This window comes from Eretmochelys imbricata, chromosome 1 (genome assembly GCF_965152235.1).
Source record: "Eretmochelys imbricata isolate rEreImb1 chromosome 1, rEreImb1.hap1, whole genome shotgun sequence".
Taxonomy (NCBI): Eukaryota; Metazoa; Chordata; order Testudines; family Cheloniidae; genus Eretmochelys; species Eretmochelys imbricata.
Genome location: NC_135572.1, coordinates 99,965,863 through 99,992,428, shown reverse-complemented (window position 1 = coordinate 99,992,428; position 26,566 = coordinate 99,965,863). Strand labels below are relative to the sequence as shown.

The window sequence follows — 26,566 nt, the reverse complement described above, 5'->3', positions numbered from 1 at the left end:
ACTGACCCTTGGGGAACACCATTAGTTACCCCTCTCCATTCTGAAAATTTACCATTTATTCCTACCCTTTGTTCCCTGTCTTTTAACCAGTTCTCAATCCATGAAAGGATCTTCCCTCTTATCCCATGACAACTTAATTTACATAAGAGCCTTTGGTGAGGGACCTTGTCAAAGTCTTTCTGGAACCTAAGTACACTATGTCCACTAGATCCCCCTTGTTCACGTTTGTTGACCCCCTCAAAGAACTCTAATAGATTAGTAAGACGTGATCTCCCTTTACAGAAACCAGGTTGACTTTTGCGCAACAACTTACGCTCTTCTACGTGTCTGACAATTTTATTGTTTACTATTGTTTCAACTAATTTGCCCAGTACTGACGTTAGACTTACCGGTCTGTAATTGCCAGGATCACCTCTAGAGCCCTTCTTAAATATTGGCATTACATTAGCTATCTTCCAGTCAGCTGATTTAAAGGACAGGTTACAAACCATAGTTAACAGTTCCACAATTTAACATCTGAGTTCTTTCAGAACCCTTGGGTGAATGCCATCTGGTCCTGGTGACTTGTTACTGTTAAGTTTCTCAATTAATTCCAAAATCTCCTCTAGTGACACTTGACACTCAACTGACACTTCAATCTGTGACAATTCTTCAGATTTGTCACCTACAAAAGATGGCTCAGGTTTGGGAATCTCCCTATCATCCTCAGCCGTGAAGACTGAAGCAAAGAATTCATTTAGTTTCTCTGTGATTACTTTATCGTCTTTAAGTGCTCCTTTTGTATCTCAATTGTCCAGGGGCTCCACTGGTTGTTTAGCAGGCTTCCTGCTTCTGATGTACTTAAAAAACATTTTGTTATTACCTTGCATAAATGTAGAGACGAAACTATTTATACCTTGTATAAATGGAGAGACCAAACAAGCACTTGCAGCATGACTACTATTGCTCCTCCAGCACAAATATGATTGTTTGCACAAATGAAAGTTGCTCCCCAAACATCTGGGCAAAGAAACATGGATGTTCATGATAAATGGCCCTGGAGCAGTCACATCAAATCATGAGTCACATTTAGTGAACTAACTGACAAATACGTTTCCACTTTTTGTTTGTTTCTAACAGTTATGATCTGTTCTGGCAAACGCGACAATGTTCCAAAAGAAAGTGTTATAATAATTTACTGCCTTAATTTCATATCATCTCTAAGCTTTTAGAAAATTTATAATGGCTGAATTTTCTGAGTTACGGAAACGTTACTTCTCATAATGGTTATCATGAGTCAATTTTCCATTTGATCCCAGCTCACATAAAGTAAGCATAAAACACAAGCAAACAGAAATCGTTTTAGTCAGTTGTATATTCACATTTTTCATATGTATGAAGTACAATTAGGGATTTGATGAATTTCCTTTGCAATTTATATTTGATGTACATCATAATGTTGAATGTGACAATAAGCTTTAGGCGCATATGAACAATACAATGGATGAGCTGCAGCAGAAGCAGCCATAACAGTTCACACAGGGGTGAAATTGGATAGTACAATTTCATTTCAGGAGATCATCCTGAGAAAATGGGCCACTCTGCGGTTTATGAGGAATACGTATTTGTTAGGTGCAGAATGTGGACCAGTTTAAATCAAATTCAGTGCAGTCTGACTATCCAGCTCTCAGGGTATGTCTACACTGGAGCTGGAGGTGCAAGTTCAGCTTGAGGAGATATACCAGTGCAAGCTCTGATCCAGTTAGTGTGCTAAAAAAAGCAGTGTAACCATGACTACAGGGATGATGAGATGGACTAGCTGCCCCATACCTAGGGTATCAGATGTGCTCATGCAGGTGGCTAGTACATCCCACCGCCTGCACCGTCACAGTTACACTGCTGTTTTTAGTCCAAGTGCCATCACACCTACTGTGGGTACGTGTACCCAAGCTGGAAATAGCACTGCGGGCTCCAGTGAAGACAGTCTCACGGTCCCTGCAGTTATCCAAAGCTCAATGTTATCCTAAGCAAAGTCATGGCTCCTACATCAATTTGTTTTAATGAAATGAGCCAAACTTATTCAATGATACCCAGGTCGTCCAGGTAAACTAAGTTTTACTAAATGCTGATTTCCAAAGAAACTAAGGAAAAAATATCCCCAACAGTATCCAGTATATAGGAGAAATGGAGAAAGCTTTTCCCAATAAATAGTTAGTGAATGGCTATGTGTGGTCAAGTCCTTAGAGAAACAGACTAGTAGACAGAACTCCATTCTATTCCTAACTCTGCCACTGTCTCTTAGTCCCTCTATTCACAATGACTCACTGGATAAATCACTAAAGTCTCTCTGTGCTTCAGTTTCCCCATCTAATATTCACGGGGGTGTCCTGAGGCTTAATTAATTATTATGAATAAAGATGAAAGGTATAGAAGTGTGAACTGTAAGTATTATGGTACCATGAGTAATTTAGATGGGTGACATTCCAGAACCCACTGAAAAAGCTGTGAAGTATTAAACCATTTACTGTGACTACAAACAACATGTACAACAGCATTAGGCCAGAGGTAGACTCACAGAGTCCACAGCTGACTTGCAGATTAATCAGCATCTCACATGATTGATACTGACCATTGTCTTTCTTAACTTTGGCATTTTGGGAAAAGAACAAGAGTTTATACCAGTTGACTTGCAATCTTCAGCCTCTTTCCCCCTCACAACCTACTGTTCTTTTTCCCCAGTACCCCTTTGCATTGGTCCCACAGAAACCACCCACAGCTAAATTGTGATGGGCCCCTGGTTTTATATGATATTATTCGCTGGGACAGCTCTGTTTAAATTCCTGGCAAGTCCCCAGATACAAGTAGTGTGTTTGAGGGAAAAATCTGACCCATACACAGGTTTTAATTCAATGCTTGTCTAATGTTGTTAAACGGCATTGCAGGGGCCATATAGACAACTGCCGGAGTGATTCAGTTTAAATTAAACGATTGCCTATGGAATTAATTAAAGCTACTTCTGCAAACTGAAGTAATTCTTAGTGTATATTTAAAAAAAACTAAATACATATAGTACTGTCAGATAAAAGGAAACGGTTGAAGAGAAATTTTGAACTCCATGTTGTTTGGAACAATATTAAAAGGAAAAGGTGAAGAAAAAAATCCAGATACATTTCATTTAGCTACTAACCTATCTCTTAAGCTGTCAATATTTCCAGGCTACTAGAGCTACTTTCACAACTATGGTGTAAAATAACATAACCATTTTCTTTGTAGAAATGTCAAGATAGTAAAAGTGGTCATTAAGGTTGTATTTGTGATGACAGAAAATAGCGTATGTGTAGTCAACATTACCCTGTAAGATCTGATTTTTGCTTATCTCCAAACAACATGAAATCTAGTAACTTTTTATAAATATGGAAGAGTGGGGTGGGGGGAGAGAAAACCTTTTGTAGTGATAAACACCCATTTTTTCATGGTCTGTGTGTATAAAAACATCTTCTGTATTTTCCACGGTATGCATCCGATGAAGTGAGCCGTAGCTCACGAAAGCTTATGCTCAAATAAAATGGCTAGTCTCTAAGGTGCCACAAGTCCTCCTTTTCATCTTGGGAGTTCATTACTTGATCTTTAGACATAAGGCTACCAAAGCAACTAATGCATGTCCAATTTGCCATTACTCTACTGCATAGTACAAAGCAGTACAAATGCCAACAAGAAACTCATATGCACACAAGATCCACACCGACAATTTTCTACACAATGGACTTCATTTACCTATATAACATCTTAAATACACAAAAGTTGAAGGCAGTCAAGTTACAGCTATTCTAAGTCCAAAAAAGAGACAACTTTCTTTAAGGACGATATACAAGCAAGCTTTTCCCTCAGCATAATCAGTCTGCAGTTTCTAGATTCAAATCTTCAACCACACAGCCACAGGAACCATCACTCCAGGCCACCGGCCATTATGACACCACTTCCTAAAGAAGTGCTTCAACTTCACTTATGTCTACAGCTGAGGGGCACCCATTACTAAAAAAAGAGGAACCAATAAACTAAGGAACCTGGACAGAATAAAACTCCTTATTTACACAAGGCTACAGGCTACTGAAATAAAAGGTGAAATATATTTCTAAACTACGGTAAATTGGTATTAAAATATCCTTCACTCATATTAAACACTTGTTAAAATATGTTTTGATCAAGGCATTAGAAAAATTATAAAACCTTTCCCTGTTTTCCTTGTTTTATAAAAATTGAAAACAAGATTCTGAAATTGACTGCCTAGATTAAAAAAACCCTTGTCTCATCACTATTCAACTGGGGACATAAATGTTTGTGACTCGCACAGTTCAGCTGAAACTTCTGCCAGACTAAATTTATTTATTTCCCTCCCTCCACCAAGAACATTTAATGATAAAAGTAAGGCTATTGGTAGGGTGAAGAGCATATCCTGTCTCATGAGAGTAGTTATCTCAGGCTAGCTGCTGTATAGTACGTCTTCTTAAAATTTTCTTAGTTATGTAAGAGCCACTGATTTATTGTTTTCGGATAGATACTTAAGATCTAAAATGTTTTAATCTGTGAAACAAAAGTTTTCACAGACTTATCCCCTCTCTGTGCACACAACAAATGACGCTATTCTATGTACAGTACAACACATTTGAAGGCAGTCAGTCTGGGGGTGGGGAGGCTGGCTCCATGAAGATAAAATGTCTTGGTCCCTAACACACAATAAAAAAATTGATAAGAGCCATTACCATATATTGGCAGTATTACAAATAATTAAGCTACCACAAAATAACTAGATCTTGCTCAGATGAACGTTTGTTTCCTACTCATGGGAAAAAAAACCTTGATATTGCTGTGTATCATGATGCTGATAAAATAAAGGGAAGGAAAAATGCAAACAACAGTACTGCAAACATGCTTTGTAACATGCTTGTGAAGGACGTGGTTGCTGCCTTTCAGAAAAGGCAATCCATGCTACTCTTAATCAGTGCCACTTTCATCAAGATTCTTCACTTAAATCACATCTTTAGTCTCTTCCTCTGTCTTTCAGGGTGAGGAGGAGAAGGAATTCTAGAATTTATGTCTTCAGATATGACAAACTGTATAACCCACTAAATAAAAAGCCAAAGCTGCAACAGTTCCTGTACATGGATAATTTATACCCTTACCTCAGCAATTCACATGTGTTAGAAGATCAGCCAAACGATGTAATTCTTGCTATAAAAAGGATTTGTTAACCTTGTTCAAGGTTTCACTAAGACTTGATCCTGAATATCAAGTTTCCTGCATTTGACTGTAAATTAAATGTCACCCCTAACCCTACGAGGCACTGAAGAGCAGCTCTCCTTATATGGGAGAAAAAAAATCATTTGACTCGTATAAAAGAGCACAATGCGCCTACTGTGATTTCATTTATATTTTTCCAAAATAAGCACTCAATTGTCACAGAAACCACCATACCTACCCTACATGTGATTTTATATAAAGAACAGTCAAGTGTATACTTTCTATCTAATTATAACATACCACAAAGATAACCAAATTAATAATGGTTCTTCTCCTTCCACCCTTCCGAGAAGATACAACATTTTTGTTAGGCTTCCATTGCAACCTATTCTTATTACTACACCTCTTGCATATCCTCCCTCCTTCTAAACAGCACGCTTAGTGCATTTGTACAAAATACTTGTCATCAGCCCCCAGAAGACCAGATCATTCTCACAAGTAACCACCATATAAATGGTCTCAGTCTAAAACTGGAACTCAGGCTCAGGTTCCTAGCAGCTAAAGACATGCACACTATCTTCATCACCAAGACCAACAGACACATCTTCCTCTACCTCTTCATCTAGCTGAAGGCTGCCAAAGGAGTATTTATTCCTAGGTATAGGAGAGGAGCTCAGCACTATGGGATTTCCAAACACAAGAGGGTGAGTAAATGGGTTGACGATTTCTGAGTCTGAATCACTGGACTCTGTTCCACTGCTGGTGGAGCCCTCCATCATTTGGATGGCAGCCATATGATCCACCATGCCACTGGCATAGAAAGACTGCATGACTGGACTCTGCTTTGACTGTCCAGTACCTGACACCCCATTTGCCATCATTTTGCCTTCTAAAGGAACCGTTTTAACAAGCCCCCCTTTACAATGTCTCTCTGATCTGTATTCCTGACCTGGCGTTGAGGACACCTGACTCAGGATAAATGGGTCGGTTTCTGACTTGTTACGGGCATTTTGCATTTTTTGCAAACGAGGCCTTTGCAAACCCGGAGAACATATGCCATACCCAGGGCAGCTACAGGCATGAATATCTTCCTCATCACTCCTAGCCCTGCACTCATAGCCATTCTCTGAGACATAGCCCTGAGAGCCAGTTCTATTCAAACTCATGTTAGGACTTGACCCTTTGCTACTGGGTGGCAGTGGAGTGGCCAACGGACTACGGCTGTCAGGGCCCCTAAACAGTTCGTCAACCAGTGAGCTGTGCCTTGGCATTCTGGGGCTCCCACCAACATAGAAGGACATATTAGCTGGGTTATCATCAATAGACTCTTCAGTGTCATGTTGGGAAATCTTTATAGAGGCTGAGGAATCCCTATATCTAGGTCTATTACGATTTTCATCTCTACAGAGAATATAGGCACCACTGGTCAAATCACCCTCATAATTGTCATTTGTTTGGGAATGTGACCAGGTTATTTGTCCTCTGAGAAGGTCATACTCGCTATCTACATCACTGCAGTCAATAAAAGGAATTGAGGTGCTGCTGCCACGAGCAGCCCTGGATGCTGGACCTGTGCTTGGTTGTTGCGACTGAGATCTAGTCTGCTGTGTCCTGTCCTTAACGACCTCCTCCTCTTCCTCCATTGTCACCATCGCCGCTCCATCCACCTTTCCACCTTCCTTAGGGCTCTTCTTCAGGGAAGGGCTCCTGCGCTGTCCAACATCTTCCGCTGAAGCTTTCAGTTCCTTCCCTTGCCGGCAGCTCTGCACCACTGGGGAATCTGCATCATCTGCAAATGTAAAGCTACAGCTCTGGAAAGAGAAAGACAGAAGAGAAAAAAAAGAGGGGAGATCATTAAGAAGGAAAAATCTCAGTGCCTGCTCACAATAAAAGCACCAGAATCATGCCCTGTAACTTATAGGTCCCATGTAGGACTCTCCTGACAACAGAGCTGGTAACTCATACTTTAAAAAACATGGAAGCCTCCAAGCATGAAGAGTAGATGATGGATCAGGAAAGAACATGAGCTAAGCATTGGAGAAAAAGGAAATAAATGGGCAAAAAGTTTTATAGATTATTGCAATTTATGATGATACAACACATGTGGGCAATAACCAGCATTGTACAAACACCAGCATACCTGCGCTACTTAAAGAAGCTAGACTGGCAAAGGAGATGAATATCAAAAATGTTAAATTCAGTGCAGCCCAACTGCATACAAGAACAAAACTCCCAGAGTAGGTTTGTGGGCAACCCCACATTCAGCTGGTGGAGCAGTCCCTACCACTAGTCAAAGGACTGTCTTCATTCCAGGCAAGCGTGCCAGTACACATCCAGTGCTTTGCTCCCTCTGTCTAATTTGGTGTTAAAAATATTAAGGTATCTTTTGAATGGACTACAAATTGTACCTTCCCTGAGCTCATTTGAACAGCTTGCAATGATGGTATGATTCTACAGGCAACCAATACAAATTGCTAAGGCAAGCCAAAGGTTGTGCAGGTAGAAGTTTGCGGGCCACTTTAAATATATTAACCAGGCAGCTTGCACCTGCCACTTCTGCTTTGAACAGCAGCCATTTACTGTTAATAGAAACAAAACTAATGCTTGCGATCTACCAAAGATAATAACATATGAATTCTTAACTGAAATTCCTCTCAGGTCAACACAACAGAACTTCTTGTCAAGGACAAATGAAATTCTGCTATCACTGACCTCTGGAAAAAACTCATTCCTTCACTCGGGGCAACCAGGAGCAGAAATCTCGGAACCTGACAAGGGTTCTTCACATTTTTGGCAATGGCATCAGTTCACCAGGCTGAGAGCTCGACTGTGCCAGGTAGTCCCTACTACTTGCGCCTTCCCATCCTTTCTGTGCGTTTTAACCCACCGTGGGGATAAGGCTGCTTCAAACACATGCTCTGCAGACCTTTTAGTCTTGCTGTATTGTAGGTTAATGTGCTCAGAACTGAATGGCAAATGGGCACCAGAGACACATAATGGACCAGCCATGATAAGGAGTGGGAATTCCAGATCCCGAGTTACAAAATCCTGAAGTATTAGAATGGATAGACCTACCAGTGATTTGGAATCACTGTACCAGGGTATTTGAATCTTTAAAATAGGTTAGATATAAGAAAAAGAATGCCCATGTAGTTTTAAATTAAACTCCTCTAATTAGTAATTCAACAGGAAATGCTTAAAGCAAATCAGACTGGGTTTCATCAACATTACTGACTTGTTTTGGCACCTCTGAATGCTGTTCTGAAGGTTGTGTAGTCAGACTCCTGATGGAACGAATCTTGCTGTGTTTCCTGAGAGAAATCACATTAAGAAGTTAAAGCCATATACATGTGTTCATAAATAATCAGCAGCAGTCACTTCCTTAAGAAACAAAGGCACCAAACGGCAGCTTTATAAATGTTTGCCTTGAAACAGATTCACATTCTTTCTTTTAGTAAAATTTAAATGGAGAATGTTTTATATAAACACCATAAAAGAGAATGTAGGCCACTGAAGCAGAAATCTTCCATCACCAGAACATGAGTCATAACACAAACTGTTGCCAGGTTCATTGTACATTTCAGGAGTGACTTTAAACTCACCAGGACTCAGAATAATTCAAAGAGAATTGGCACTGCCAAGTTAGAAGCCTTCCCCTGACAGCTTTCAATTAACAACCACTGGTTAGTTGGGCCAATTAAAGCTACTTATCCCCTTAATCCTCAGGAGTACGTTATTATTAAAAAAATTGAATCCTTTTCTATTTATGCAGATTAATCACATCCCACACTAAAGGGCCTGATATTCATTGAGTCTGAGGGGAAGTTATCTGTCAGTGGGATATGCAATGCTGAAAAGTATCCAGCCTATTAACTGAGTTACAAGCCCATAACAACCGCAGCAATTTGATCAAGTTTCACAGGGCTGGCTGGAGTGGCCCCTAGTTTAATTTAGAGAAATCTCAGGGTGGCTCTAACTTATGCCTGATGGTAACCGACCCCTAGGGGCCATTATGCCAGTGACGGTTTGCTGAAGCAACATAAACGGGACTTTGCATAGGCCAGAGTCAGGGCCCAGCAGTATAATTAACTGGTAAGCTCTAATGGTCCCAAATTCAATAGCATTAGAAAAATTAGACCAGCTCAGTAATCCTTCTCTCACCTTTCAAATTGCACTTTCTTGTGTCCTCCTTCTTTAACGTAGTCAAGAACCTGCTTCTGAGTCCGGCCACTGTAACAAAACCACACTTAAGCCACCAGTCTAAGGTATTACATTTGTTAATGTTTAATACAAATAATCAGAGCAGATTTACTATGTAACTTTTCATTTCTATGGCATAAAGTGATGAACCATCTTTTGTATCATAAATGCACATTGGTCTGCAGGGAGTTTGATTTAACCATATAGTCAGTGATAACCGCTTCATGCGGTCCATATTCTCATTTCATCACCCACTACCAACCTTGGAGGTGCACCTAAGCAGCCAGGCATGCCGGTGTGCAGTTTTAGATACTGTATCCCATGAACTCATAGTAAACCACGACACAATTATTTCTACTAGAAGCATTAACTCACATTTCACAATAAGAATGCAATGGATCTCATTGTACATCCATGGATAAAATGTCACTTGCATTTTTTTGCCATGAAAATAGTTTTAGCTAGATAAACTACAGACCATTTTACCACTGCCTAAATTCAACTGTGCCTCCTTTATGCTGAATTATGTTACTGGGAAGTCACCAAAGATAAAGGCAAGAAAGAGAGATTTCAACTCTCCTCCTATGAAAAAATGTATCTGAATCATTTCTGCAAGTTAAATTTCAGTCTTACCTCTATTAACTGGTGTCAGTAAACATTGGTACTGTATGAAGGATAGTGGAAATACATTTCAGGATTCAACTGTTGATCTTAAAGACATTTAACTATAGGTACAAACATTTTCTGCAGATTCAGCCTTACATGGATTTCAAGCCTTGCTCTTATATATTCCATAAAAAGGGAGCCAATGCCAAATATTGACACAGTGTATGGACATGAATACCAGAAGAAAAAGAAAGCAATAGGATTTACACTCAGTTAGAAATGCATATCCTACACCCTGGAGAATGTCCAGTGAGGAACAAAAATCTCCATACTTGTTCAAGCTGTCAATTGGCCAAACTACAGCAAGGCCTACTGCAACAATGAAGATCAACACTTTTCCTAGACTGAACTCAGCAGAGATCACAGTGAGAGACATGAAATCAGCACATGGCTCCACTCCAAACTATGTGCATGTTTAATTTAGTATGTTGAGAATGTCTACAATTTTTTCCATTTACTATAGCAGTAATTAAATCCAACAATTTAGACTGCAGTTTCTGTCTCCCCCACCAAGACCTCCAGGTCCTTCCATGTCACCTACTTTAATTTTCAGACCCAGAAAGGAAAGTTGGCAGAGACAGGAGAGACATATCAACATGACTACCTACCTCTATGAGTCCACTGGTGTCTCTGATTTGGTAGTATTTTGAACTCACTTTGCACAGGTGTAAATGACCTAACAAGATGCAGTTAGTGGAAAATCAGGCCCAATAGGATTCAAACAGCTTTACACGGGAGATGCTGCGAAGAGTCTAGCCAGCAGTGTACATAAGCAGCAGTGACACATCAGCATTTTTGTACACCGAGGCCTCGTGTGCACTAAAAAAGGTTTGCCAGTACAGCCATACAGATATATAGCTATACTAGCAAACCCTCCTAGAGTAGATGCAACTAATACCTGCAAAAAAAGAGGTTTTGCCAGTATAGCTTATATCAGTTCCCTGAATGAAATAAGCTATACTGGTAAAAGGACTTTTATGCCGGTATAGCTACATTTATGCGAGGGCTTTTGCTGGTATAAAAATTATTTTAAAAAAATTACTACACCAGCAAAGTTTTACGTTTAGACCAGGTCTGAGGGTGAATTTCGGTCTCTGTTAGCCCCCTTACAGGCATGAAGGGTCAAGCATGCAGAAGAAACACTGCATTTAAACAGCACGGGGGTGCAATTCTCAGACTGCAGGAGGGCCAAGCAAGGAAAATCCACTCCTCTTGTGATCTGCAGAGCAGAACTCTCTCCCTGGGAGCATGAAGGGCACTGTTGACAAATCACAGGAGGTAGCACTAGCGGGCCTGTCTGGTGCACAGATGGATTGTGGGGGTTGGGGTGGAACAAGTGCAATGGACACTATTGACTTCTTTTCACCATACCCTTTAGCAGCGTTCCCTCTAATTCAGTGGTTCTCAAACTTTTGTACTGGTGACCCCTTTCACATAGCAAGCCTTTGAGTGCGACCTCCCTAATAAATTAAAAACACTTTTTTATATATTTAACACCACTACAAATGCTGAAGGCAAAGCAGGGTTTGGGGTGGAGGCTGACAGCTCGCGACCCCCCACATAATAACCTCACGACCCCCTGAGGGATCCCGATCCCAGTTTGAAAACCCCTGCATCTAATTTTTCCCACAAATGTGCAGAATGAATTTTGTTATGTGCACCAATATGGAGGTGGTGCGTGACACGTCACCTCCATATTGGTGCACATAGCAAAATTCATGTGGTGGGGTTGGGGCCGAGGCGTTCGGAGTGTGGGAGAGGGCTCAGGGCTGAGGCAGAGGGTTGGGGTGCAGGGAGGGGGACGAGTAGGGAAGAGGCGGGAAGAGGGTGGAGCGGGGGAGAGAAGAGGCGGGGCAGGGACTCGGAGGCCTGGGGCGGGGGGGTCATGCACCCCCCACCTAGAGGGGAAGTTGGCACTTACAGTGTGCCCCTCCCCTGGCCGCGACAGGGCGGGTTCCCTGAGCACTGCGTGGTGCTAAATAGGCTGCTGCATAGCCACGCAGCTTACAAGGAACTTAGCCCTTTAGGAGCAACTTTCCATCACCTACTGTAAGGGGAATTTAGACTTTTATTCCACAGCTTCCCATGCATTACTCTGGTTGTTACTCTGGTTGAACAGGTGGGTTAGCAATCATAAAGCAACAGTTTGCAACGCCAAAGAAAAAACATTAAAGATCTAGGATTAAAGTAAGGACAATGTGATTTTAATAGCGGAGAGGAACAATAGCAGGAGACAGAAAGGGGAAAATAGGTCTTACCTGAACCTAAATGATGAACCTCTAGTAAAAAGAACAGGTTTAGGCTTTGGTTTGGGCTCCTCAAAAAGTCTGAAAAAGGCATGGTGTTCTACACAGATCTTCCAGAAAGATTTGCAAAAATCCCGACTGGCCATCAGGAATTCCAAGGTGTCCTGGAATGAATTCTAAAAGATGTAATAGCATTATTTACACGAGTGAGCAAATGAGAGAGCAAGACACTGGACATATACACTGATGCTATGCTACAAATTCTCTCTCCTGACTCACTGGTCTCCTGGCCCAAGGAGCCCTCCCATTCATTGCAACAACCTCCTATATACTCTTAGCAGGACTAACAAAGAGCAATTCCCCACAGTTTTTCCTGTTGTCTCATGTAACAGACCTATTACAAGGCTCCTCAAATTATTTTAAGAATGCAGTATACTAAATCAGAATAACTTGTGCTTTCTCCTCATTCTAGTTTATATTTCCACCCGCTGACACTTTACCATCCTGTGACATCCAGCCAGGAAAGAACAAATGGATTTTACTGAATGGCAGCAGCATCCATATTTCTTTGAAGCACAGTGCTTGAACAAGACATACAAATATAAACTACAGTAACTTTTCTGAACTGTCATTTTAAAAGGCATGTCTTGCGGGAAGCCCTTCAACTAGCTTAACGGGTCCTTTCCCTTTCCTGAGAAGCATTTAATCATTTCTGCTTCCCTACTCCTGCTTTACATCTTTTCATTCGATTTGATACCAGCCTCAGAACATTTGTTTTGTGCACTATTACAATATACGTGACAGGATATATCTCGGAACTAAGAGTCCCATCAATCAGAAATACAGCGTGGGAATGGAGATCTGCTGACCATTCCCAGTACCATGGCAAAAGCACTCCATCTTAGGAAACTGAAGATCACAACTGCACACCACAGCAAAGGTGCGTATTCCCATAGTTAAACATCACTATCTCATCGATCTGAGGTTAATTATTAAGAGCGTGCACTACACAGAGTTCACCAGCTTTAACAGGAAGCCTCACCTACTCAGCATGGCATCGAGACAAACATTTTAGTACGTGGAGCCACAGCCATGGAAATACTTGATATCTTTCATGGACGTTCAGTTCTTAGCTTCTCCGCTGAATCTGCCCAACGTGGATGTCAATTTTAAGATGGACACGAAAGAAAACGTAATCAAGGCACTAGCCCCAGAGATAAGTGTAAATGACCAATTAAAAAAAAATACCGTTGATTACAAGCCAGGCCACTCAAACATCTATTTTGTCTCCCTCTAGGAATTTACCAGAGAACCTCTCCTCAAATTTCTTTGAAGAATATCAAGGACTTACATTCACATCAGGCCGTAGCTTGATAAGAAAACGCTTCCTCTTGAAGCTCAGCTTTCGAACCTTAGCCCAGTTGAAGGCATTAATCTTGGTGTGACCCTAAAGATGACAAACCAAGTGAAGTCATGTTACAGATTAAATGAAGAGTTTAAGTATTCCAAGCATGCATCTGTAAGGTAAATTTGACAGATATCAAAAGTACTTTTGCATAATCACTGTTTAAAATGTATTTGCTTGTAATGGTGCTATTACTAATTGTTTAGGCTCCAAATCCATAAACCCTTACACACATTCCCAATTTAAGAACATGAGTAATTCCACTGAACCCAAGTACTTAGAGTTAAGAACATGCATAAATGATTACAGGATTGGGTGCCTTATATTGCAGTAGTACCTACATACCCCAGCGAGGATCAGTGTCCCCAGGTCGACCCAGTCTGCCCAGATGATGTTACAGTACGATCTTATTAAATGTTTTACTGTATAAGTTATCAGAGAATTTTAAAAACTATTCCATTCCTCACACACTACAGAAACTTCCAAACTCTATTTTTATCAGATCAGTAAAATCAGCATCCCTTTAAATATCTCCTCTTTCTGGAACAAAAATGCAGAAGTAAGCAGTAGCAGTATTAATCTTTAACATATACTCATAGAAGTAAAAGGAAAATATATAAATTACTTGACAGTGTTTATCTGATGAGCCAAAAAAATGCCTTTTAACAGTGCTCAGGAGCAATATGTCAGGAGCTATGAGTCATGCTATGCAAGGCTTTGTGTATGTTCACAATCAGATTGCACCATTTGAGCAGAACATTATTTTCTAATTAACCTATGCTAAAATTAGAGGAAGATTTAAAGTATTAACTATTTCAATTTAGTCATAAAAACTTAATTACTAATATCCTTATAAACCTGCTTAGGAGTTTCTTATGGTTATAAAAGCAGTTTCTACTGGATTCCTAAATGTACAGAACCACATTGCTTTGTATCTGCCACATCGGACAAATATACAAGCCTGATGCTGTTTGTTAGATCAGCCTGCTGTCTAACAAAGTTATATTAATGTCAATCATCTCCGCTAGGAAATTCAACAGCACAGCAGATGGGTTCTAAAAAAAATTCTAGTAAAAATAAACATTTGCAGTCAGCATTTATGTGATTTGTGAATGAACCTTTATTTTCCTTTTTTTATTTTAAAATCGTTATAGTTTATTTTGCTCACCTACATCAATAAAGGAGAAATTTAGGGCCAGTCCTGCAAAGTGAACTAACTGCATGAACTCTTGTGCCAAGGAATCTAATGGATTACAGTGGGTCTGGGTTGACTGAAATGGGTAAGAGTGTGCACAGAAACATTTTTTTGCACGATTCAGAGCCTTAGGGATTGATCCTGCAAATGCTCAATATTGAGAGTAGTGCTTCCTATCATGGGGAGTCCCACTGAGGTCATACACAAGATCACTAAAAAGTGCTACAGTCAATGGCAGTTGTATTCAATGTCTTTCCAGGATCAGGCCCATGCCCCCAGAACTTTTAACTGGATCTACTTAGATGGACCCCTACACATGCAGAGACCCCGTGAAGTGAGTGATGTTTTGCTGAGGTGCAGGGATCCTCCCACAGACATCTAGTTGAAGGATTAGGGCCTTAATTTGTAATGCTTCCTACCGCTTTAAAACAAGGCTAAGGAAAATTTGTATATAGTGGATGTGGCTGCTCACATGTGTAACCACTTAGTCTATGTTCTTTTTTAGCAGCTTTCAATGTTCTTAGGCAGTGGTTCTCAACCAGGAGTATGCGTACTCCTGGGGGTACACAGAGGTCTTCCAGGGGTACATCAACTCATCTAGATATTTGCCTAGTTTTACAACAGGCTATGTAAAAAGTACTAGTGAAGTCAGTACAAACTAAAATTTCATACAGACAATGTATTGTTTATACTGCTCTATATACTATACACTGATATGTAAGTACAATATTTATATTTCAATTGATTTATAATTATATGGTAAAAATGAGAAAATACGCAATTTTCCAGTAATAGTGTGTTGTGACACTTCTGTATTTTTATGTGTGATTTTGTAAGGAAGTAGTTTTTAAGTGAGGTGGAACTTGGGGTACGCAAGACAAATGAGACTCCTGAAAGGGGTACAGTAGTCTGGAAAGGCTGAGAGCAACTGTTCTTAGGCATTCCTTCAATTGTTGATCAAGTGATCAAGTTGTGAGTTTACTGACATTTTCTATTTGGACACGTGTGCAGTTTTGTGGTGGGATTTGTTTTTTATTATTCTTAAAGTCTCCCCATTGGAACTGCTGGCTCAGAGATTTTTTTTTTTTAAAAGGTCGAGAAGATCGATTTTTTTATTTTGAAAAAAAGGCTTGAAACTTTTGAGTTTCTTTCAAAAATTGAGGTTTTTGTTTTGCTTTTAAAAGGAATAGTTATTTTAATAATTGCAGTAACCCAAGTTTTAAAACATATTTTACTCAATTTTTTAACCCTCAATTTTGATGCAGAGATAGGGTCAGATGTTTTGGGCCAGAATGTCAGGTTGTCAGATAGGCCTATGAAGCTGGGGGGAAGGAGACAGGAGGAAGAGGCTTGCTGGACTGGGCAAAGGTAGAATGAAGAGATTGCTGCAAGGCCCTGACTGGGAGAAGCAACTAGGGATTAACCTAGATTTTGCAAAGCCCACACAAGGAACTCTATGGAAAGGCTCCATCTAGTTCTCTCCCACCTCTTCCTGACCCCCTCCCCACACCTCCTAACTCCCACTCCCCCACCTCCACATACTCACTACTCCCAAAACCTGCTAATTCATGCCTGCCTGAGACCCTCTTTCCCTGTTTATGATTAAGGCTGCGAGTCTGTCACAGAAGTCATGGATTCCGTGACTTTCTGGGACCTCCGGGACGTCTGCAGCTGGAGCTGCAGGTGTGGCTGACCCCAGGGCCACCACAGCAGCTGGTCCTGGCCACAGTGGCTGCTACTGGGGTGGCCCCGGGGCCAGCCGCACCAGCCGCTGCTTGGCAGCACCCACCGCCGGAGCAGGGGCCAACTGTTGGCCTCTGGGGCCTCCCAAAGCAGTGGTCCCCTAAGGCCCCCCAGAGCAGCTAAGATTTAGTCAGGGGCATTCATAGTAAAAGTCATGGACAGGTCACGGGCCATGTATTTTTGTTTATTGCCCGTGACTTGCCCATGACTTTTACTCAAAATGCCCATAACCAAATCTTGACCTAATTGATCATGCCCTGTGGCCTCAGGTGACCCACCTCAATGTGCATCAGGGTAATGAGGAGCTGTAGTCAACATGTAACTTTCTGACCATGGATCGGAGGAGAGTAGTTAGGGAAGTCAGTCTCTTCAATAGCTGGTGCTGGAAACAGACAGGGCTATGGGCTGGAAACAGGGGGTGGAGATCTAGCTGCTAGGATAGGTGTGTGCAGGTAGTAAGGGGACCCTAGAAGTGTGGGACCTTATGCAGTTACAAAGGTCTAAGGCCAACATTGCAAGTGACTCTGGGAGCATCCTGAAATTTTGGTGGTTCTGGGTGCCTGCTAGCCTTAATCTTCCCTGAGGGTGTCTGTAAACCAAACTAGACACATTTCACACACAGGCTGCACCACTGTTATAATAATTGCTTTTGCTAAAAGAACAGTCTGTTTTAAAGATTAAAGCCATGATCAGAGCAGCTCTAACCTGAAAAACTAGAATGCCTGTGTTGGCAACTGCCAGGTTGATCTTCGTCCCTTCCCTGTCCTTTGCTGGATGCAACCGGATTCCATACATTTCCAACCGACGGGCAATCTCTAGTAGCTGGAAATCTGATTCTGCTGGTGTCTGTCCACTTTAGAAAAAAAATGAAAAACGAAAAGCCAAAAGACTTGAATTCTCCACATCTATTAAACTGGAATCAAATTACTTCTTTAAGGAGCAAAAAGACATTTCATCATGGAAACTGGTTCCTGTTAATTAGATAATATCCATACGGCCATTCCAAGTCACCCAATCTCTAGCAGCTAGAACAATAGCTCTGTTCTCAAAGACCAAGATTTTTAAAAGCAAATAGTGATTCTGGATGCCTCAAATTTTTGGGGCCTAACTTGCGATACCTCAAAGAAGCCTGATCTTTTCAAAAGTGTTGAGCGTCCATCTTCTGAAAATCAGGCCTATTTATGGTGTCTCTAGTTAGACACTCAGAAACTGAGATACCCAAAAATCACAGTCACTTACAAATGTAATGTCTATCTCAAACAGAGCCCATGTCTCCACTAGGAGCTCCTTACCCATGTATCTATACCGGTATACTGCGACAGCAAAGCATTCCTAGCTGTGTGCTTTGTACTGTTATAGTGAAACCACCCCTCCTGAATGAAACAAGCTATACTAGTAAAAGCACAGCTTAGTCTGTATAGCTGCCTCTACACTAGGGGCTACTGCTGGCAAAGCAATGTGGGTCGGCTATTCATACCCTTAACTGACAAAGGTATGCTGACAGAAGTCTGCACTGTAGAGCTAGAACTAGAACTTGAAAGAGCCTCCCTTAGAAGCAGAGAGATATGTGACCAGTTTTCACTTAAAATATAATTAAGCAGGGAAGCAGAGCTCTGGGCATCAGCGTTTTAGCAATTATGGCATTGCTATATTTTCTAAAATAAAAGAACATATTACAGTTAACATGTTTTCATTTTAATCAGATGTTCCCCGCTGATGAAGTAAGAAGTCCCCTACCATGGGCATACCACCTTAAAAGCACAAATATAGATGCTCTTTCAATGAAGAATTCTAGCTCCCAAATTATAATAGTGTGGGAGGACACAAAAACAGTCATGTACACAAAGAATTTTTGCTGGTTGATTGCGTGTATCTTCAACCACTAACTCGAACAGAATTTTATATACATTATTCCAACAGAACAGTAAATTATATGGCTTACTGGGCTCATGAAAGTAAAAGATTATATGAATATTGCCTACTATATAATTGGGTAGGAGAAAGAAAATGTGCAAAAGAATAAGATGAAAGACATTGAGGGCAGTGAACATATATTTTGGGCACCATAAATGTTAAATTCTTCATATTAAATCATACAGTCCTGATTAACATAATTGTTGTTACAAAACCCACGAACAATAAACCCCAAACCTCACTTAATTCAAAATGCAATGGCTTGAGTTCTGAATGGTTCTTAGAAGCAGAAATTCCAGCCATTCTGCTCCTAACTGATCCTCAATCTCTTAACTCCCTTCTAAGACGCATTGCTTCTTCAGGTTATATGATACCTAATCTCCCATTTCTATTCAGAGGACCGCTCAGATTCCCCCCGGCTCACAGGCTTCCCCTGAAATTTATTTTTTGAGCCCTTTGACACCCATCTATGGCAGTGAAAGATATATTCAATGACCTTGACCTCAATGAGACTACTGACACAAGTATCTGCAGATCAGGGTCATCATTTACAATTGTATTTGCATGCACAAAACTGACAATGAATTCTTTTGTGTGAATCAGGCTGACAAAATAATTGAATGCTAGAAAGAAAATCAAAATCAACCGATGCTCTTTAAACATCTTGTACATTGACACGAAAGGGCAAAAAGTAACTAACTCATAGGCCTGAAAATCTTTTATAGCTAAAGCTCAATATACGTTCACAGTTAGAATTACATTGAAGGAAAAAAAGGAAAGTTAATAAGAACAAAAGCTGGGACTTACATATGATTGCGGTGAAATTCCATGATTTTGTCTTCTAATGTTTCTTGTTGAGGTATATACTTGTTCTTCACTAAGTGTTCACGGTCTATGGTTTCATCAAAATCCCCAATCTCAGCTAGAGAGAGACAGAAAAATCAAAACCCTGTTTTTAATTCAGACAAGCCAAAAGACAGAGTAATAAAAGTATTATTATTCAGACAACCCAAAAGACAGAGTAATAAAAGTATGTTTGTCCAAATCTGCAACATGGTTTCATAACTCATTTTCATTATTGTATGTTCCACATATTCCTTATCATCTTTATAGGTAACTGAAACAATGAGAAGTAGCCCAAGAGTAAGGGTTCTCCCATTCCCCACAACCCTATACATAGATTTTAAAAAAACAAATGAAATAATTTCAAAGATGTATTGATTTGGGTGTGTGGTAAGGGTTGGTGGAGGGGCTTCAATTTGCTGATAAACATTTCACTGGAGCAGATCAGCTTCTGTCAAGCTCATTGTGGCACTCAACACAACAACAAATATTCATTTCTTTCCCTGAACTCCACCTCCAAAGTTTTATGCAATTATGCCAAATTCGAAGACAGACACATTTTTGGGGTGGTTTCTTTGTTTTTAAATACATACATATGTTGCAACCCAGAGATTTATGAAGCATTTGTCTGTTTCGTATTTTGCAGTACTTCAGAACATCCAGTATTTTTCCTTTTTCTCTGGCTTATTGTTATATTTTGTTTCTGTGAACAGAGTTTAATAATAAATCATTTCTCAGACTGAAGTTGCCCCCAACTGCTGCAGTTCTGTAAGTACAAGCATACAACAGTTCGCTATGTAACCTACTTTTCAGCTCCGCCACATTAGTGGGAAGTTGCTTATTTTATTTTTCCAAGCTACATATGGGAATCAGAATATTTAATAGCATGTTGCCTGCTACTCTATCATACCTTATTTACATGTTTCTGCTATCAGTTTCTTTGTAAAATGATATCCCCTCTTCCCATTATTATCCCAGGGTCCTAGGAACAGTACAATGAATGAAGGCTCTTACTGATCTTTGTCCACCCCTCTGTGAAAGATCAATACACCCCAATATCCAAGCTGTGTAGCTTTATTAATCTTTTATACCTAACTCGGTTCCTTGTAAAGAGACTAAATTAAAATCCAGGGATCATATGCAGACATAAATTCTATGACTTCCACCTCTGAAAAGAATTAACAGATGATACGTTAGAAGATCATGCCAGCCGTGCCATCAGCTCCTCGATACTCTACCTCTTCCCACTGCTGAATACTTTAAAAAGGAGAATCCTCCTGCACAGAAAGTCCACTGTTCCCTTTCACGGAGGCCACGTCGGAACTATGGGTGCCACAGCTGTGCAGCTACAGTGCACCAGCTGTGTTGCCGGAGCACCGTAACTCAGGCACTTCCAGTTCCTATTGCAAGGGAAGGAATTCTCCCGTCACTGTCATCCAGTAATCCGCCTCCCTGAGGAGCGATAGCTAGGGTGATGGAAGTATCTTCTGTTGACCTATTTGCGTCTATACCAGCACTTAATGTCAGCGTAACTACAGTGCTCAGCAGAAGTTATGTAGCTATGCCGATCAACATTTGAAGTGTAGCTCACAGCTCAGGTTTCTATTTTGTCCCCAAGGTCATAAATCTTGAAAGTCATCCTTGACTTTGAATTTAAAAGGAAAGGAAAGATGTTTAAGGAAGAAAGAAGACTGCCTATCACTATCTCCATAACATCATGAAAATTTGACATTAGTTGACCCAGGCTCTTCTGAAAATATCATTCACATTTTACTCATCACCCATGCAAGTACTTAAAATTCCCTTTTGTAGGGCTTTCCTAAAGCCCTACATTCTTTAAACTTCAAGAGGCCAAACGTATTGCAGCCAGACTATTCTCTCCTTGCAGCCATATGACTTCTGCCACTTGCACTGCATCTACCACCCCCAAATCCATTTCAAATCACCCTCTAGGGCTTCCAAAACTCACCAGGACCGGTTCACTCTGACCTCATATCCACCTACTTCTCCCCCTTCCCTCCCCAGTCTCCTATTTCCATCTAAGACTCCTTTCTAGTGTTTCTCTATGGATAGGGCTGCACTTTCTGGAGCTCACTTTCCCTCTGAGCCATTCCCTCTTTTAGTACCTTCCTGATCGTTTTAGCAAAAGGTTGATTTTTAACTACACCTCACTCTTCTCTTACCACATTAGCACATGGTTCCTTTCTCTCCTTGCTGTAACTAGCCTGAAGTAGTACTTCTAGTATCTCTAATTGCTTTTACGTTTCAGCTCTTCTCTTTTTATCTGCTCCATCCTTTTAGCTCCCATTTTTCCTTTCTGCATGAATCCAAGTACTAAAGCATATGCAGCATTCTCTGTTCTAACACACTTCCTATTGTGTTCTGAGATATTTTATGTAGCATCTTTCATATGAAATAATCTGTTTTGTAAGATATATGTTAATTTTAATATAACCCATTTGCTGCTCTCAAAATAGGATTTTGTATTAAGAGCAGGCTGTAACATCAGTGAAGATCCTCTGTGATAGGCACATCTTTGGCAGGGACTCCTGGAAACAGAAACCCATCATGCAAAGACCCGTTATGCAGAGGCGGATGCACACAGCATGATGATACAACGCCATTCTTCACCTCTTGCCTCCCTGCTCTTTCCGCTCTTATATCATTGCTGTCAGCAGCTGCTGATTTCATATTTATTCAGAAAAATACATTGAATAATTTTTTAGCCAATAAATAAATGTCAGAGACCATTTAAATACAATATTGAGTAAAGCAGATGAGATCCCATTATAGGAACTATCAGGGCCAATTCTCACAGAAAACATTTTAGGAGATACAAGATATCTTCAGTGAGAACTATAGTCACATGTGGTCCTAGGAGGGCTTGCTAGCACAACAAATTTGGAAACTCTACTATTACACTGGGGAGGTGAGATAATTATACAGGATTTTGGTCACTTGTAGATGGGAACAGACAATATTAAACTCTAGTCCATTAGAAATAACATGCAAGTATAATATTAAACACAGTTTAGGGGTTCATAAATCAGACTCTGATGTGTTAATTCTAAACACAATAGACAGATCCAGGACTAGGGAAAGAGAAATAAATCCCATTCACATCAAACTCTACCAGTTTAAGATAATACAAAGGGTTCTGGAATCTCATTCCCTCAGTGACTGAGCCTCTTTCAGAGCACAACTTCCTAATATTATACAGGAACCTACACATTTTTAGCATATAAGACATTTTTAAAATGTTCAACTTGTCAGAAATGTAGGTTCTGTCTAGACTAGGAGACTCTATAATTATTAAAGATCTAGTTAAATAACATTATCAGAGGCAAAGGAGTGAAACTGGTACAACTGAGAAAAGGGATTTTTAGTTTAAAAACTGTTTAAAACTTTGTCTTATTTTTGTTCATGACGATTTCACTGCAATGACTACTTAACATTTTGAAAAAAAAAGAAGAAATCTTTGGTACAGATTCAGCACCACAAACCCTCCAATGTAGGTGGAGAAATGAACAATATACATTCTCTGACCACCTTGTCTCCAATATAAGACATCCACCAAAATCAATGTAACCAGAGTTCACATTTCTGATATTTCTCAGTTTAAAAAAAAAAAAACAAGCAGAAAATTTGTTTTTAAAAGGAAATACAGACACCTTTCAGGTATTCGTCACATATAATAATAAAAAAAATCCCACAAGCACAATTAAAATTATAATTTTATATATATAAAACAATATGGAAAATCCCATCTAGTTTAATCAACACCCAGACCCTCATCTGCAGAGAAGTCCTAATCAAATGTTATTTAAGACTTTTTCAGTGAAGAAAAAGAAACGGCTTCTTCTAGCAATTAAAAAACTCTGTTGCATACACCACAGTCTTAGTCTGGTGGGAAAGAGGAACAGTTCACTAAGGCTCAATCAATTTAGGTTTTTCTGTCCCTTAGCAAATCTCTTTTTAATGATGAACAGGCTAAAAGAGTAAATCTCTTACTCCTTGCCTGTGATGACAGATCTCTCATCTCATTCAACTTGCTCTTAGCATGGCTTTAATCCTATGGATCATTCTATCCTACTTAGTCTTCTGGTTATAGGCTGCACAACTTATCTTTCCTTGTTTAAATCCTAACTCTACAATCAATTCTTTTCTATTTCCGGTGAGGGCTTTAAAAAGAGTTCCCGCTCCACTGCAAAATCCAGCCTAATGACAGATCTTTGAAGTAGAGGGGAAGGAGAATGGGTAATAGCGCACCCATAGGAAGAAAGTATGTCGATGAACTCAAGTTACTTTACAAGTAACCAACCTCTCTTTCTTTGAGTAATTGTCCTTATGGGAGCTCCACTTCACCTAACTCCTGAGCAGTGCCCAAACTGAGAGGGTGGGTGCTGATGAGTTCTATCTAGTACAGATTGGACAACATACATCCAAAAGGCTGCATCAGATCTGGAAGCATACCCTATGATGTAGTGCTGGGAAAAGGTGTGAACAGATGATCAGGTGGCAAATTTACAAATGTCTTTGATGAGGACATTCTTGAGCAAAGCAATAGAGGCGGACTAGGGTTATGATGGAATGGGCAGTCACCCTGGTGGAAGGATGCATATAAGAGAGTTCACAGTAGGATAAAATACATCCTAAGACCCATTTCGGTAGTCTTTGGGCAGAAATAGGGGGTCCCTTCATTCTGTCTGCAAAGGAGACAAAAAGTCTAGAAGAGGCTCTGAAGGGTCTAGTTCTTACTAGATGGAAAGCTAGTGACCTCCTGACATCCAAAGTGTGTGGACTAGCATCTTATCTATAGTTGTGCAGTTTAGAAGATGGGTAATTGTATGTCCTGATTAATGTGGAAGTCTGAGGAGATATTGGGGAGAAAACGAGGATGTCCCACTTCGTCCCAATAAAAAAATGGTGTAAGGTCGATCTGCTGTAAGGGCTAAGAATTTCCCTACTCTTCTAGCTGACATAATAGCTCTGTGAAAAGAGGATTTCAAGGATTAGTGCAGGAGAGAGCACTCTGCTAAGGGCTTGAAGGATGGTCTTATCAGTGCACTGAGATAAGATTAAGGTCCCAAACCAGAGTAGGCTAATTTGTGGAAAAATGTTGGCCAGTCCTTCAATGAATCTAGAGGTTGTAGGATATGCAAAAACAGAGAACACACAACAGGTAAGTTGGAGGTTGCAACAGGTGACCTGGATGGACTCAGTGACAAACCAAGGTCTTTAAACTTAACAGGTAGTCTAAAATGTGTGTTTAGTGGGAGTCAGAGGGAGACAAACCATGCTGGATGCACCTGAACTGGAGTGGTTTCCATTTATGAAGATCTTCCTTGTGGATGGTTTCCTACCGTTCAACAACATATTCTGCACTTCAAATGAGCAATCCATTTCTATGCCCAACAATCATCCAGGAGCCAGGCCTTGAAAGGTAGTGTGGAAAGCTTGGGGCAAATAGTTTTCCCTGATTCTTTAGTCAGCAAGTCTGGATATCTCCGTTACTGAAAAAGTGACAGGTGAATCAGATCTGGGAACCATACCTGTTCAGACCAGGATGTCACTATCAGGATGATTTTCACTTTGCCTGCGTTTTATCATTTTTAGGACTTTGGGAAGCAACAGTGTGAGGGGATGGGCGGAATATGCATACAGTGGGGATCGTGGTCATGAACTAAGGAAAGCATCTCCTAGGCAATTGCAGCCATGTCCTCCCTTTGAGTAGATCTTGTGAAACATCTTGTTGAATGATGTTCCAAAGAAGTCTAACTCTGGGAATCTCCCAGTGAAGAATATCTCCTATAGGGTCAGATTGCTCAGTTCCCACTTGTGCTCTTGGCAAAAATTTCTTGTTGGCTATGGTGTTCTGTAGACAAGGTACATATGCGGCTGAGATGTTGATCTGGTTGGGTATGCACCAGTTTCCAAGTTTTACTACTTCTGTGCACAAGGATAGGGATCTTGCTCCTCATTGGCAGTTGATGTAATACATTGTTGTTCTGTCATCCATCATGACCCTGACTGGATAATCTTTGATTATGGGTAGAAAATGGGTTGCATGCGTACCAAACTGCTTTAAGCTCAAGAAGAATGATATGAAAGGCAGATTCCTGAGGGGTCCACTTGCCCTGTACTGTAAGGTTTTCAAGGTGGGCACTCCATCCTATCAGAGAGGAGTCTGCTGTTATGGTTTCTGTGGAGGATGGATGAATGAAAAGAACCTCCCACACAAGTCTAGCAGGGATCCTTCTGCCAATCAAAAGGCTTGAGGACTTTTTGGGGAATGGATACTCGTTTGTTTAGGCTGTGCTTTTTGCGCATACAGACAGTCCTGAAGGCATCAGGAACATAATCTGGCATGAGGTGTCATGAATGTGCAGCCTGCCATGTGACCCAACAAGTGCAGGTACGTTTTTGCTGATGTTTGAGGACGTAACTGAAGCCAAGTGATGAATCAATCTAATGGTAAGTAGGCCCTGAGTGTTCAGGAGTCCAGGGTGACTCCTATAAACTTGATACACTGGGTGGGTATCAAAGTGGACTTTTGAGTGTTGAATCTTAGTTCCAGTGTGTTGAACAGGACTAGAACCTTTCTGACTGCTGACTGTACCTCGTCGTAGGATTGGCCTTTGAGGAGACAAGTTGTATAGGTAGGAAAAGACCACCACTCTCAATTCTCTTAGCTGGGCAACCACCACTGGAAGAACCTTTGTGAAGACTCTCGGGGTAATCAAGAGGTCGAATGTAAGTACCTGATATTGATAATGTTCCTGGTCCAGAAAGTGTTTGTGAGATGGATGCATTACAAAGTACTCATCCTGGAGGATGAGGGCCTCTAACACATCCTCTGGATTTAGAGACGGTATAATTGCTGCTAAGGTTACCATCTTCAGTGTCTGAGTCTGAATAAATGTGTTCAATATCAGTCTCCATTTCCCTTTCTTCTTGGGAATGAGGATGTATCTGGAGTAGAATGTATGGAGAGGGAATTGATTCAACCGCCCCCAGTTCTAGAAAGGATTTCACTTCCTGTCTTCGGAGACATTGGTGAAATGGGCCCTATAGAGGGACAGGGAGGGTGGGTGGTGGGGAGGGATAGAGCTGAAGTGAATGGTGTACTCTGATGTC

At 40.6% G+C, this 26,566-nt stretch overlaps 1 protein-coding gene across 1 annotated transcript in view; it reads right to left on the bottom strand.

Moving 5' to 3' along the window:
• FARP1 (FERM, ARH/RhoGEF and pleckstrin domain protein 1) overlaps nt 1-26,566 on the bottom strand; it is a 276,098-nt gene that overhangs the window by 73,200 nt on the left and 176,332 nt on the right. The window contains exons 6-12 of the mRNA XM_077807045.1: nt 19,394-19,508; nt 17,378-17,525; nt 13,681-13,776; nt 12,342-12,505; nt 9,379-9,447; nt 8,444-8,528; nt 6,788-7,028 (exon numbers count right to left, since the gene is read on the bottom strand). Coding sequence (XP_077663171.1) covers nt 6,788-7,028; nt 8,444-8,528; nt 9,379-9,447; nt 12,342-12,505; nt 13,681-13,776; nt 17,378-17,525; nt 19,394-19,508 — 918 coding nt within the window. The remainder of the gene's footprint in view (nt 1-6,787; nt 7,029-8,443; nt 8,529-9,378; nt 9,448-12,341; nt 12,506-13,680; nt 13,777-17,377; nt 17,526-19,393; nt 19,509-26,566) is intronic.